At 40.0% G+C, this 14,270-nt stretch overlaps 1 protein-coding gene across 1 annotated transcript in view; it reads right to left on the bottom strand.

The window, feature by feature from the left end:
* LOC126295266 (uncharacterized) overlaps window positions 1-14,270 on the bottom strand; it is a 710,311-nt gene that overhangs the window by 233,857 nt on the left and 462,184 nt on the right. Inside the window, exons 51-52 of the mRNA XM_049987689.1 lie at window positions 4,866-4,903; window positions 144-494 (exon numbers count right to left, since the gene is read on the bottom strand). Coding sequence (XP_049843646.1) covers window positions 144-494; window positions 4,866-4,903 — 389 coding nt within the window. The remainder of the gene's footprint in view (window positions 1-143; window positions 495-4,865; window positions 4,904-14,270) is intronic.

Here is a 14,270-nt window from a genome sequence, read left to right as displayed (position 1 = left end):
CATTGTCAATAATGTTAAATAGAGCAGTTACGCTCATATTACAAAGTTAACTGCAAGTGAGACAGCTGGAGGAATACATCACACATGCATGATACATGGTACTCTAATGAACAGAATTAGCATTTTGCTGCAGTGGTACTAACCTGTGCGGTGACTGTGCTACGGCATTAGCGACGGCCGACTTGTACGAGAATTGCGGCTCAGTCTTCGCAGCACTGGCAGAGCCAGTATTACCGAGACGCCGCTTCTCGGCTGCCCCACCGGCAACACTGCCAGTGCCGATTTCCCTGCTGTCGAAATCTGTGCAGTCACCACTATTGTTAGGGTTGTCACAGGATGCGAAGGTCGGAGTACCGCGATTACTCGTCCACGGTGTCGCATCGTGTCCGCTTCCGTGGCTGTCGCCAGGGTACGACGAGTCAGGGGCAGTCGGGACAGTACTGCCGACCTTCGTCACCGACAGGCCAGACGAGGTCAGGGCGTCGGTACTTTCTCTGTGGGACAAAGACATCGATCAGTTCTTAAACATTCGAGGGGCTCTATGCCGACTATGCAAAGACATTCAAACTGAGCTACAAAGGCTACTTGGAAGTGGCACCGAGAGACAAAATTAATGGGTATAACAACATATGGAGTTGAAACTTCCTGGCAGGTTAAAACTGGAAACGTCCCCCAGGCTGTAACTAAGCGATGTCTTCGCAATCTCCTTTCTTTCAGGAGTGCTAGTTCTGCAAGGTTCGCAGGAGAGCTTCTGTAAAGTTTGGAAGGTAGCAGATGAGGTACTGCCAGAAGTAAAGCTGTGAGGACGGGGCGTGAGTTGTGCTTGGGTAGCTCAGGTGGCTGAGCACTTGCCCGCAAAAGGCAAAGGTCCCGAGTTCGAGTCTCACTCCAGCACACAGTTTTAATCTGCCAGGAAGTTAGATGCCACTGTCATTACCTCCGTTCCCTGTTACAGTCACGTACCGTTTGCGGGAAGAACGACTGCCGGAAAGCTTCTGTGCGCGCTCAAATCTCTCTAATTTTACATTCCTGATCTACTCGGGAGGTATAAGTAGGTGGAAGCAATATATTCAATACCTCATCCAGAAATGCACCCTCTCGAAACCTGGACAGCAAGTTACACCGCGATGCAGAGCGACTCTCTTGCAGAGCCTGCCACTCGAGTTTGTTAAACATCTTCGTAACGCTATCATGCTTACCAAATAAACCTGTGACGAAACGCGCCGCTCTTCTTTGGATCTTCTCTATCTCCTCCATCGATGCGACATGGTACGGATCCCACACTGATGAGCAATACTCGAGTTCGGTGGAACGAGTGTTTTGTAGGCCACCTCCTTTGTTGACGGATTACATTTTCTAAGGACTCTCCCAATGAATGTCACTGTGGTACCCGCCTTACCAACAACTAATTTTATATTATCATTCCACTACAAATTGTTCCGTACGCATACTCCCAGATATTTTACAGAAGTAACTGCCACCAGTGTTTGTTCCTCTATCATATAATCATGCGATAAAGGATCCTTCTTTCTATGTATTAGCAATATGTTACATTTGTCTACATTAAGGGTCAGTTGCCATTCCCTGCACCAAGTGACTATCCACTGTAGATCTCAATGCATTTCAATACAATTTTCTAATGCTGCAACTTTTCTGTATACTACAGCATTATCCGCAAAAAGCCACACGGAACTTCTAACATTATCTACCAGGTCATTTATATATATATTGTGAACGGGGTAACGGTCCCCATGCACTGTCGATGCACGGTCCCAAAGCAGTGCTGAGCAACCAGTTGATATGGTACGTCTCAAGATGCAACACCCATGGCATTCGGGAAGGCCACTGAGGACTTCACAAGAAATTCGAGCACGTGTCAGCGTGCCAACATTCTGGCAAGATATAATGGTATACAAGTGGACGAGAGGCAACTGATATCAGCGACGGCCGAATGGCAGTTTTCGAACTGTCCAAATTGACGGTGTTAGTGATTACAGAAATGTGGATTTGAAGTTACAGTGAACGGTGGAATCGATCTCCACAGACAAAATGCTGCCGACACTTGAAGAATTCGCATGCACCGGTCGCCGACCGGCGTAGCTTTGAAGGTGGATCCTGCAGTGGAGGCAACTGCTCTCAAAAGACAGGTATGATATCAATGTAACAAACATATTATTGGCAGATATGTAAATGATAAAGAGTTGCAATTCTCTAGAACAGGTCAAATGGTCACCAGGGTGCACTGGTGTTGTCAGTGTTAAGAGTTGATACCAGCCCTGATAGTGCATATAAGGGGCCTAAATTGTCGAGTGATCACAGAGGCAATACAGACTCGTGTAAGAGAGAGTTTGAAAGTTTCCGTTTGGCCTCTTGTCGATTTGTGCAGCATCCAAATTTGTGGAGCATTCGACATGACAGTGGAACGATATTATACTGCACGGGCACGGGACTGTAGGAACAATCGCCATCTCTAGGTATAGGTCGACCTAATCTGATCGTGACACGGGAGGGTCACCAAACTGTGCACCTGGCACACCACAACTCTTCACGTCCGAGACTCCCGTCTGTGACTGAGTAGTGGAACTGGCTGTTAACATTTTGCGTCATCCCATACCACTAGACAGGACCGGGGAATTACTGTCCTGTGTATAGGCTGCAAGTAACACCACAAAACTAACACCTGCACCAGGAGGGGTATAATGACTGAGCTTCTACTACCGACGAATAACATTGCACCGTTTCAGGGACAAACTGCTACTCGGAACTTCTCCTGTGACCACCTTCAGCGAGTATGCAGAGAGCTGGGAACTGGCACGACAGCGTTAAGTGCCGGTGTCGTGATGTGAGGAACCGTCGGATATGACTTCAGGGCACAGCTACTACCTTGGTGCATCTCTGCTGACTCAACAGTATGCCACCGAAATCCCGCGTGTTCACATTTTTCCTCTATTGCGATGCCATTTATCGACAGAACAATACTGGCTCATACACGGCGTCAGTGTCTGAACTGTTGATGTCATCTTACGTCAAGAAAGATCCCAAGCTTTGCTCCTGAAAGGATATGAGAGACGAAATTGGATGTCAACTTCATCCCTGTGCTAGAATTCAACATTACAAGAAATTTGCCAGTGGAGTATTAAACAGAAAATTTTGGGGTTGGATATGATGAGGTATTAAGTTTCTGCAGTTAACAGGGTAATCTTAAACAATTTTAATAAATATTACAAACATTACAGACTTTGGATGATGGATTTAGCGTAAACATCAATGCAATGTATCAGGATACATTCAATAACACAAATATGCAACAGTTATATTGCTGGGATGCAACAGAAACAAAGCACCTGCAAAGGATAATGGGATATTTGGCTTCAATACTGAATTCAGCATCAAAGAACTATTGTTGATCTGTATTGTGTTGTACGCTATAGGGAAGAATGACCAAGATAAAATGAGATGACACATGTAAGGGTCAACACCTTTAGCAGTGAGTTTAGAAATTACATAGACTCTTTGTTGCCTCCAGTTTCGTCATATGTCAGTGCAGATAATTGACTCTTGTCACTTTTATTTTGAAGAGTGTTCCTCAGAAGACATCTGTCGACAACTGACTGTTGCAGACAAGTTGCCCGACAGTGATCTCCAGTCACCACATGTGACGAGAAGGGATGGAGGGATTTATACGTCCGACAAATGTCATTATATAATATCATAGGAGTGGAGATCGAGGTACAAACCTAACAATAAATATCTGCGTATCTTACAATTTTCCAGTTGGTCACATATTACCATCAGGATAACATCTTTACGTCACACTCTCAGTGAAAAAATGCAACTTCCTGTTATCACACATAACTCTAGAGTGTTAAGGCACAAAGGATTTACAGGCAGTGGCTTTGAGCAGGCATTGATTTAAATCAGTATGAGAGTCCAGTGTGCTGACCATTGCATCACCTCAGTTGGTGAGCATATTTGAAGGGAAAATGAGACCACACAGACAAAATGATTCAACTCGTGCATGTTGGCAAAGCAGTTCACATACATGGCGCACTGGAAAGGGGAACAACAGATCACATGATATGGAGACAGCAAGGATATGTTTGTCGAGCCACAAAATGAATCTGTAACATTACAGAATTTTTTTTTTTTTCTATCCATAAAGTAATGTTGTACACAAAGTGAATAAAAATTAGGGTTCAATGACCTCTCAACAAAAACGTCATAAAAGAAGTTGTGTTCTGCCCACCCATCTAATACAGGGTGCCTAGGAAAGCTGCTTTCTCAGATTGCTAGATAACAACTCGAGCAAAGCGTATTAATGGAGTTTAGTACAAAAGAAAATGATTACAATACTTAACTTTGTGATATATTGAGGTCTCCCAAGCAAGGGGCAGACAGACAAAAATAAGCAAGCTCTTCAGTATGTACAATTCATAATACAAGTGAACCAATACAGTTTCTAAGTCACTGCTGTAGCATTCGTAGGTCGGCTAACTTCAACTGGAGCCACAGCCATAAGGAGTGGCCTTATATTCTTTCAGCCTACATGCCGCTCCTGTCTGGTGTTGTCCTAGAGAGGGGTCTGTCAGTGTACTATTGGCTGAAGTCGTGTCTCAGCTCTCTCTGCTCTTCCGTTCTCGATCGTCGTGGTAGCGCTCGATGTTACACCAGAACAGAAGTAGGCATACTTCTGATTTGGCACGGATGGGGAGGAAACTGGCGGTGTTCTTTTCAAAGGAACCATCCCAGCATTTACCACACTGCGCTACCACAATCGGTGATAATTTTGTAAGGACAATTTGGATGGATGTGGAAGAGAGTATAAAGGTAAAACAAATGAGCCAATAAAATAATAAAGCTTTTACCGTGTAACATCTGGGGCGTGTCGTCCTCTGGCTTCCTCCTGGAACAATTATAGATGGTTTTACAGCACAAATTAAGTGAGACATTACAATAATCACAGGAAATAAAGAAACTATAATAACACTTGAAGGTAACTGATTATTCCTCAAGATTGCTTACTCACAAAATGTATCAAAAGTAGCAAAGTATGTACATTAAACTGTGAAAAATATGTGAACTGCTCACGATATAATACACGACTTGCATTTTATGTTAACAGATTTCACACACTTTTTTACTCTTTCTCAAAATCCTTTATATGTCACTACTACTACTACTACTACTACTACTACTACTACTACTACTACCACCAAAAGTTATTTGTCAGGTGGTAAACATTCCTTCTTAGATATATAAGTATTTAATTTCATAACAACATAATTTGGTGTTTTTAACTGGTTTTGCGACATTTTGTGGCATTCCACCCTACAGATGTGTAGGATAATACATGGTGTAGCACAGGCACAGAGCAAGAAAAGTGACAAGATGTTCCCCCAATACATATAACATCTGTTACAGCCTGTTTTTTATTTTTAGTGACATAATTTCAAACAATAAAAAATATTATTCCTTCACCCCACCTATCCTCTTCTCTCTTCCCACTCCACAGCCTTCTATTCCACAAGCGCACCCGCAGTCTTTTCACTCCCCTCCCCCCCCCCCCCCCTCCCTCCCAACCTACCTACCTACCTACCTACCTACCTACCTACCTACCTACCTACCTACCTACCAGAGTGCGCCTAGCTGCCCTACCTCGGCAACCTCCCCACCTTGTCCCTGTGTGTTCTGACAAGAAGCAATTTACCACCCCCTACCCTGCTGTCCTTTCCCACCCCAGCCTCCTCCATATCCCCACAACTTCTATCTTCATTTGCTTCTTCTCGCAGTCTGGCCTCAGTGGACAGTGACTGTGGTCCTGTGTATGAATTGCATTTGCATAAGTGTGTGTGTGTGTGTTGCCACCCTTTATGCTATGGCACTACACAGATGGCTTGAATGAGCAGGAAATACAGATCTGAATTACAGAAAATCACCATATCATCAGGATATTATCAGGAGTGCTAGAAGGTAGTGTGACATGAATGCTCTAGTTCTCTGTATATATAAGTGATCTCATGGATAGGATGAGCAGCAATTTGTGACTGTTTGCTGATGATGCTGTAGTGTAGCATTACGAGTCAAGATAGCTGTAACAGAACTTGAATAGTGTAAAATTATCATTAAAAATGCATGCCACGCGATTTGTTACAATTTGGTCAGTCATAATAATAGTAACATGCTTTTGAATACCATTAAAATATAACAGCGATAACTGTTTAGTGTTATTGGAAATAATATGCAGTAAATTAATGAGTAAGGTAGCCGATCCTATAAGAAGAGGTAAAATTGGGCACATAAAGGTGTTTTGCTCTATATCGACTAAGCCGATGATACGGCGTCTTTTTTTCCATTTACTCTTAGAAAAAAAAAAAAGTAAAGAAGTGCTAATTGTGCGCTGTGAAAAATAGAGGGGCAAATTTTAAATAGCTACAGTGTATAATCAGACTAACAAACGGACATTCAGTTACGAGAAATAGCTGATAAAGTGTGGTCATTAACCTGAGTACACCTACAGGGCGGTCAATTCCGGGATAAGTCTATTCGCATCTCACGAGGGACGCGGTATTGAGGCCATTTTTTTCCTTTCTTTTTTTTTTATTATATCATGGAGAGCAGGCTTCAGTTTATAAAAAGGAGAAAAGCTGTATCATTATTATTGACTGTTGGTGTCAAGCAACCAAAACTGTTAATCAAAGGGTTTCGGTGAATGAGTGGGGAATGCGAAATGAAACTGTTAACGAAGTTATGTTAAATAAAACAGAAGAGACAAGACAGTTTGGTCATATCTGTTATTATTCCATAAACTTATGATTTTCATAGATAAATATTTATAAATACATAGTGAAAATAAGTGTATGTCTTGGTAGTGAACAACCATGTCAAAACGAACGAAAAGAATACATGATAATGTGCAGTTGAGTAGAGTAATGAGTAAAGAGAGAGAGGAAAGTGAAGAGGATATGGATGATGCATACCATGAGCTCAATGTGGGACAGGAGACATGTACAGATAATAATACAGTTATTGATTTAGAGCCGTTAAGAGATTCAAATACAATGACAAGTAAGGTAAGCAGCGTGGGAGAACATAAAGATCTAGAGGTTTCGGAAGTAGATCAGCAAGTTGATCCTCAAAATGGAAATATTAATCAAAAAATGTTTGATATGCTGGTATCAATAAATACTCAAATGGGTTTAATGAATGGAAGACTTGGTTCACTAGAAAAAGATAATAAGCAATTAAAAGAGGACAATCAAAAGTTAAATGAAAAATGAGGCCAAATTTGGTTCATTAGAAGTTAAAATGGATTCTTTGGAAAGCAAATGAACACCTTTGATTATAAACTGGAAAATACAAAGAAAGAATTAAAGGCGGACTGGGAGACTCAATTAAATGCAAAATTTGGAGAACAAGACGTAGAGTTTTCTAACACCTTGGAAAGGCAATATAATAATTTAGTGGGAAAACTTTATGACGTAGAATAGAAATAGGAGGTAGTTTCAAATAGTTATTATGGCCTGTCCAATAGGATGGTTAAGTGTGAAAGCAGCTGTTTCAATGTTAGCGCACAGATAGAAGAGCTTTCGAAACAAATAGTCTAGTTAACAAGTATTTAGTAGATCAAACTAATAGACTTGACGAAGATCTATCTGAATGGATAGAAATAAAAGGAAATGAAATTATAGACAAGGTTAAGACTACTATTGGATCCCAACCAAATGAAAATATCAATGAGCACCTAAGTAGAAATGATGAATTAATTAAGCTTTTCACTAGCGAAATTCAGAAAATAAAAGACAAATTAGTCTATGAGTTACCTAAATGGCAAAAGGAAACCAATCATAAATTGGCGGAGTTAGAACGAAAGTCATCACAAAATTTGTTGACAGAGGACGAACGTTCGGAGAATAGGTCGAAAAACAACCGAACATGTGATAATACGAAGTACAAATGGGGTGAAGATTTGCATTGGGAAGTTGATGATTCGGTTGGTAAAGATGATGATTCTTTTGGTCAGCGAGGATATTTGTCTTCTTTAAAGGTGGAGAACAGCATTTTTAAAAGTGGACAATTCCAAACATTCTCCACTGAAAAGAACAACCTGCATCCAAAAATCTGTATCAATAATTTCAAAAGAATATTTCCACGTAGCTGGTCAGAACACAAACGACTTCAATTTATAGTATCCAAAATTACCGGAGAAGCTGCATTACAGGCCACCGAAATAAGTGAAAGTTGCCATAGTTGGGCAGAGTTTGAACAACTCTTTTTGTCTAAATACTGGTTGTCGAGTAAACGAGAAATTAAGAAAAGAGGTTTACCAACCTGAGTATTTTAACAGTAAAAGGAGTACTTTAAGGCAATATTTTGAAAAGTACATAAATAAGACACATTACTGGAGTGATCCAATTTCTCACAAGGAAGTGATCAGAATTTCGAAGGGAAGGTTGCCCATAAATATACGTGAAAAGTTAATAAATGTTCCTGACCACGTTGTAGAACAATTCTTGTCGATGATTGACTCTATAGATACGATTATGGAAGACGAAAGACAAATGAGTAGTTATCAAATGTCGAATCACACTCATAGTAATACGAATAATTATAATAACAATGATGTAAATAAAATAGAAAGAAACTTCCACATGGGAAAAATATATTAAAAACAAAGATTCCATGACTTACCAAGGGGAAAGCGCCGGCAGACAGGCACAATGAACAAAACACACACACACACACACACACACACACACACACACACACAGAATTACTAGCTTTTGCAACCGATGGTTGCTTCTTCAGGAAGGAGAGGGAAAGACGAAAGGATGTGGGTTTTAAGGGAGGGGGTAAGGAGTCATTCCAATCCCGGGAGCGGAAAGACTTCCCTTAGGGGAAAAAAAGGACAGGTACACACACACGCACACGCACACGCACACGCACACATATCCATCCGCACATACACAGACACAAGCAGACATATTTCTGACATATGTGCGTGTGTGTGCGTGTGTGCGTGCGTACGAGTGTACACCTGTCCTTTTTTTTCCCCTAAGGGAAGTCTTTCCGCTCCCGGGATTGGAATGACTCCCTACCCTCTCCCTTAAAACCCACATCCTTTCGTCTTTCCCTCTCCTTCCTGAAGAAGCAACCATCGGTTGCAAAAGCTAGTAATTCTGTGTGTGTGTTTGTGTGTTTTGTTCATGTGCCTGTCTGCCGGCGCTTTCCCGCTTGGTAAGTCTTGGAATCTTTGTTTTTAATATAATTATAATAACAATTTAATGTATGATAATAATAATAATAATAATAATAATAATAATAATAATAATAATACCGAAAACCAGGTCAAACCCGCATCACAGGAGTGTGGACAATCTTTGTCCTGTGGCTGCAATAAAAACAATGATTATAATAAATATAGAAGAGATTCTTACTGTGCTAGAGGTAAACCTCGATATAGTGACGCGAATGTGCGTAGTAGGGATATTAATAAGAGTAACAGGTACCCAAGTGATGAACCCAATTGTATTCAAACTTGGGAAGATAATTCGAAGCATAATGTTCATCGGCAGGATGAACAAATGCCTCGAGTCCTCATCCAGCACAAGGAGTCATACCAATGGGTGAAGGAGCCTCCTATGTGTGACAGGGTGAATACTGTAACTCGGATCATACTGTACGCATTGTGGAAGTTCATGAACCCCCACCAATGACTCAACGAGATAGATTAAACTAATACCAGTCACCAAATGCCTTCCTAGGATGACTGGAAAGGAGAAGGAAGGCAGGCATCAATTTGAACTGGGAGTATTAAGGTACAATAATGATCAGGATATAAGGAATGAATTAATTGAAGAAAAACCTGAAGTTTTTAATAAATGCGGACAAATTTTACAGGCAATAATTCCAACAAGAATAAATAATGTTGATGTTGAAATATTAATTGATACTGGAGCGACTATTAATGTCATGACGCTGGACTGTTTAAAACAGATAAGCCGAGGGGTAAAAATTCCCACTTTTCCTATCACAGGATGTACCGTGTCTGGCACGTTCAGTGCAAAAATGCAAAAAGTTGTGAAATAGGTACATGTCGACGTTACAATACAGGGGGCTCAAATAGAAAGTACATTCCTGGTTGTTCCTAAAATGACAGTACCATGTATCTGGGGTTTGGATTTTTTACGTGAGACCGGTGCAATCATTAATTTAGAGAAAGGTGAATGTATATTTAATTCCAATGGTAGTGTTTTGACAGCCACCCTGAGAAAGAGCCGAGTAATTCCAAATCAATTGTGTATGAATCTAATGGTAAAATATGTCAGTATTAATAATGAAAACGTGTATGATATCTGCCTTATTGAATGTTCTGAAGAAATGATGGATAAAATGTCATTGCAGGAAAAGGTGTTAGAATATTTATCTGTTATCCAAAGGGACGATTTGTACTACTAGTCGGAAGCATATCAGTCGATTTTTAGTAAATGTCCGGGTATAATAAAAGACTTTGAATACTACATAAAGACGTATGCACATAAACCCTTTTGTCGTACTTCGTAGTTTATCCCATGGACAAAGTAAGAAGTAGTCAGAAAGGAAATCAATAAAATGTTAGAATGGGGTATTATTGAGCCCTCAGATTCAGAATATTGTAACCCTCTTGTGGCGGTAATTAAACCCAATGGTGACATCAGATTGGTGTTGGATGCCAGAGAGATGAATAAGATCATTATACCTGTACAAACCCGACCGGAGAACCTAGAAGAGTTAGTACAAAAGTTTTATATTGCCCGCTTCTTAACTTCTTTGGATATGCGTACTTCATATTGGCAAACCAGAATATCTAAAGAATCTCGAAAATATACTGCATTCATTTTTCTGGGCCGAAGTTACCAGTTTACCGTCATGCCATTTGGGTTGAAAATAAGCGGTGGTGTTTTTATATTGGCATTAGATACCGTACTGGGCAGAGACCTTTTGAATGAAGTTACTTTATATGTGGATGACTTGCTAATTGCTTCTGAAACTTGGGAGGAAAATTTGGACTTATTAAGAAGAGTTTTTGCGAAATTTTTGGAATACGGAGTTACTGTAAATTTGAGCAAATTCAAGTTTGCTCATAACCAATTGAAATTTCTTGGACATATAATTACTCCTGAAGGGATAAAACCAAATCCTAAAAAGATGGATGCAATTAACAGATGTGCTTATCCAAAGAACAGAACGGAATTAAAGTCATTTATCGGCTTAGTTTCATTTTTTCGACGATTTTTACACAATCAGTTAGGAAGCCAAAACGGTTTGTTACGGTTGTTAAGAAAAAATGTCATGTGGGAGTGGAATTCCGAATGCACGCAAGCTTTTGATAACATCCACAATGCTTTGACTAACGCTCCACTGTTACATTATCCGAGACTTGATCAAGATTTTTATATTGCTGCGGATGCTTCTGAAACAGGATTGGGTGCCACTCTTTTCCAGACGGACAATCCAGAAGATATCAAAATAATTGGGTTTGCCAGCAGAACACTCTCTAGCTGTGAACGTGCATGTCGAAGTCTTCCACAACTGCAAGAAGACGATAAGTTGTAGAAAGCCATTAGACATGCTGTTGAAAGCAAAACGCTAAGTCACTCTCAAGAACGCTATCAATTAAAATCCGGAATATTGTATCGGAGAAAGGATGAAGATGATGTTTGGAAAGTTTGTGTTCCAAATAAATATTTAGAATCACTAGTATGGTACACTCACTTGAATTGGGGTCATTTTGGTGCCGCTAAATGTACAGCCAAAGTAGCACAATACTGCTATCATCCAAATTTGGGACGTCTAGCTACAAATATTCTTAAGAAGTGCAAAATATGTCAGAAGGCAAAACCCATATACTATTGTCAGAAGATAGAATTACATCCGATCATCCCACAACAACCTTTAATGTTGGTGTCTGTGGGCCATGTCCCATGACACGTGGACGGTTCAAATGTGTTTTGGCTTTCTATGATCTCTCTTCAAAATATGTGAAATTATATACTTTGGAAAAATCTCCACGTTCGACCCATGTTACGCAAATTTATCAACAACTATATAACTGAGCTCGGCAAACCTATAATGATCTTGACAGACAACGTTGCTTATTATACAAGCAAAGTATGGAGAGACACTATGAAAGAACAAGGAATCCAGCACATTTACATCTCAAGATTTTACATTCTCAAGAGTTTTGCCTTTACAAATGTCTGCTTGTGTGTGTGTGTGTGTGTGTGTGTGTGTGTGTGTGTGTGCGCATCCTTCCGTCTTTCCCTCTCCTTACCTCTTTCCTGATGAAGCAACGGTGGGTTGCGAAAGCTTGAATTTTGTGTGTGTGTATCGACCTGCCAGCGCTTTTGTTTGGTAAGTTACACATCTTTGTTTCAAGTGTATATTACTGTTGTCGTTGAAAAGTTACAGAATGATCAAATGAATAAGTTACAGACATAACATTCTTAGTGGTTGTTTTACTCCTTTTATTGCTTTAGCTACTTCATCTTGTGAAACAGAACTGATGTACATTGATCCTCTACATGCACTTATTTTATATTTGATAGGTGACAGAGGGAGAGGAAATCAGAAAGGACAGTGTAACAACTGTGGCCGGCACTAAACAAACAGGTACAAAGATAGCAGATAGATTTGAACCATTTCTGTTAAGTCAGGTGGGGAAAGTTATGGAAGAACATAAATATATTAGGAGTAAAAATAATAAATCACTGAGTCGCAAAAATTGTTCAGCCAACAAAAACAGTGAAAATAATTGAGTGGCTTTTGGGTCATTTTTCGAGCTAGAGTAACACAAATCCCACTTGCAGAGAACAGCTGTTAATGTCTTTCCTTTGGCATTTTCAATCTGTGCTGAGGCCACAAATGTGCACAGTGCACAGCATCAGAAGTGAGTGTTCACTGGAGTGGACTGCGTGCATTTGGAGCTTCAGGACTGACTGAATATGCCAGAGCAGCAATGTTAATAGCTGTCAACTGCAATGTACAACTGCACTACAGGGATAAGTAAAACACACCTTCTCAAGTGATATTCTTTTCTTGTAACAATGAGAAAGACATTCTGAGGAGGAGTAATGAGTCTTGCTGCTACCAGGCAGTGGACTACCTAGAGCACTCTTACTTCAATTGGCAGCTCTCAGGTAATGCACCTACTCAATCAGGAGTCTTTTGTACTAATGTGCTGGTAAAGAAATGCAAATTGACTCTGTGTCTACTCTGAACACTTGAGAAAGCTTCGTACAGCTGGTGTGTGGCATGTGCTACAGAGGTTGTCCAAAAACCAGAGTTTTGTCTCGACACCCACCAAGTCTACCACCAAGTTCAGGCTGTAGGTACAAGTCCGAACCACGTCTGAGCTCGAGAACAAAATCCCTACTTTTGGGAATTACAATGCTCGACAGCTCTGTACAATTGCTAACGGAGCACACCCTAAGCTTACAGTTATGAAGGGCTATTGACTCTCGTCAGCCACAGCTTCAGAACACCACGTTTGCCAACCCTGTGTAACGGAACCTATTAAAGGCTTTACTTTACCAAGGTATGCAATACCCTCCAAATTCAACCAGTTTAATGAGTATTTATGATTATAAAGAAGTTATTGTGGATGTTAACAATGATTGCATAACATTATTAAATTATACTGAATAGCTGACCCACACAAAAGTTAGTATCACTTTATCACTGATACAGCAAATGTCATCATGTAAAAACACTAAGTTCCTCTTAAATAATTAATATGAGCTACAAAAAACAGTGGCCAACTTACGTGTTTTGGATCTCCTTAAATAAAAATCACCCAGTGAAACCTATTTGTTCACTAGGACCATTTTCACTCAGTATTCACGTAAACCCTCCTATTTTAGACGAAAAACAATGTAATTCTTAATAATTCATGTTATTTACTTATTTATGCAAATTAGAGAAGTCAATTGACAAACTTCCAAAAAACGACCTTTTTGTAAGAAAGAATTATTCTGTTAAGTCAACAAATCTGTCTGTCATTTTAATAACCTGTTAAATTATGTCACTGTATATAAATTAACAACTTTTCTGCACAAATTACGATAACAGATGTACATGTGAGTTGCAGACTATATCTCTCTTTAGTAGTTCTTTGACAAGATTATAAATACAAGCAGCAAGAAGGGTCAGGAGCGGAGTCTGAATGTCAGTTTGGTAAAGTGTATGTGTGTTATTGTTCTAGGTGGATAAACATTGCAAAGAACATGTAAAAG

This window comes from Schistocerca gregaria, chromosome 11 (assembly GCF_023897955.1).
Source record: "Schistocerca gregaria isolate iqSchGreg1 chromosome 11, iqSchGreg1.2, whole genome shotgun sequence".
NCBI classification, from domain to species: domain Eukaryota; kingdom Metazoa; phylum Arthropoda; class Insecta; order Orthoptera; family Acrididae; genus Schistocerca; species Schistocerca gregaria.
Note: the sequence above shows the minus strand (reverse complement) of the source record. Positions and strands in the feature narration are given on the sequence as shown.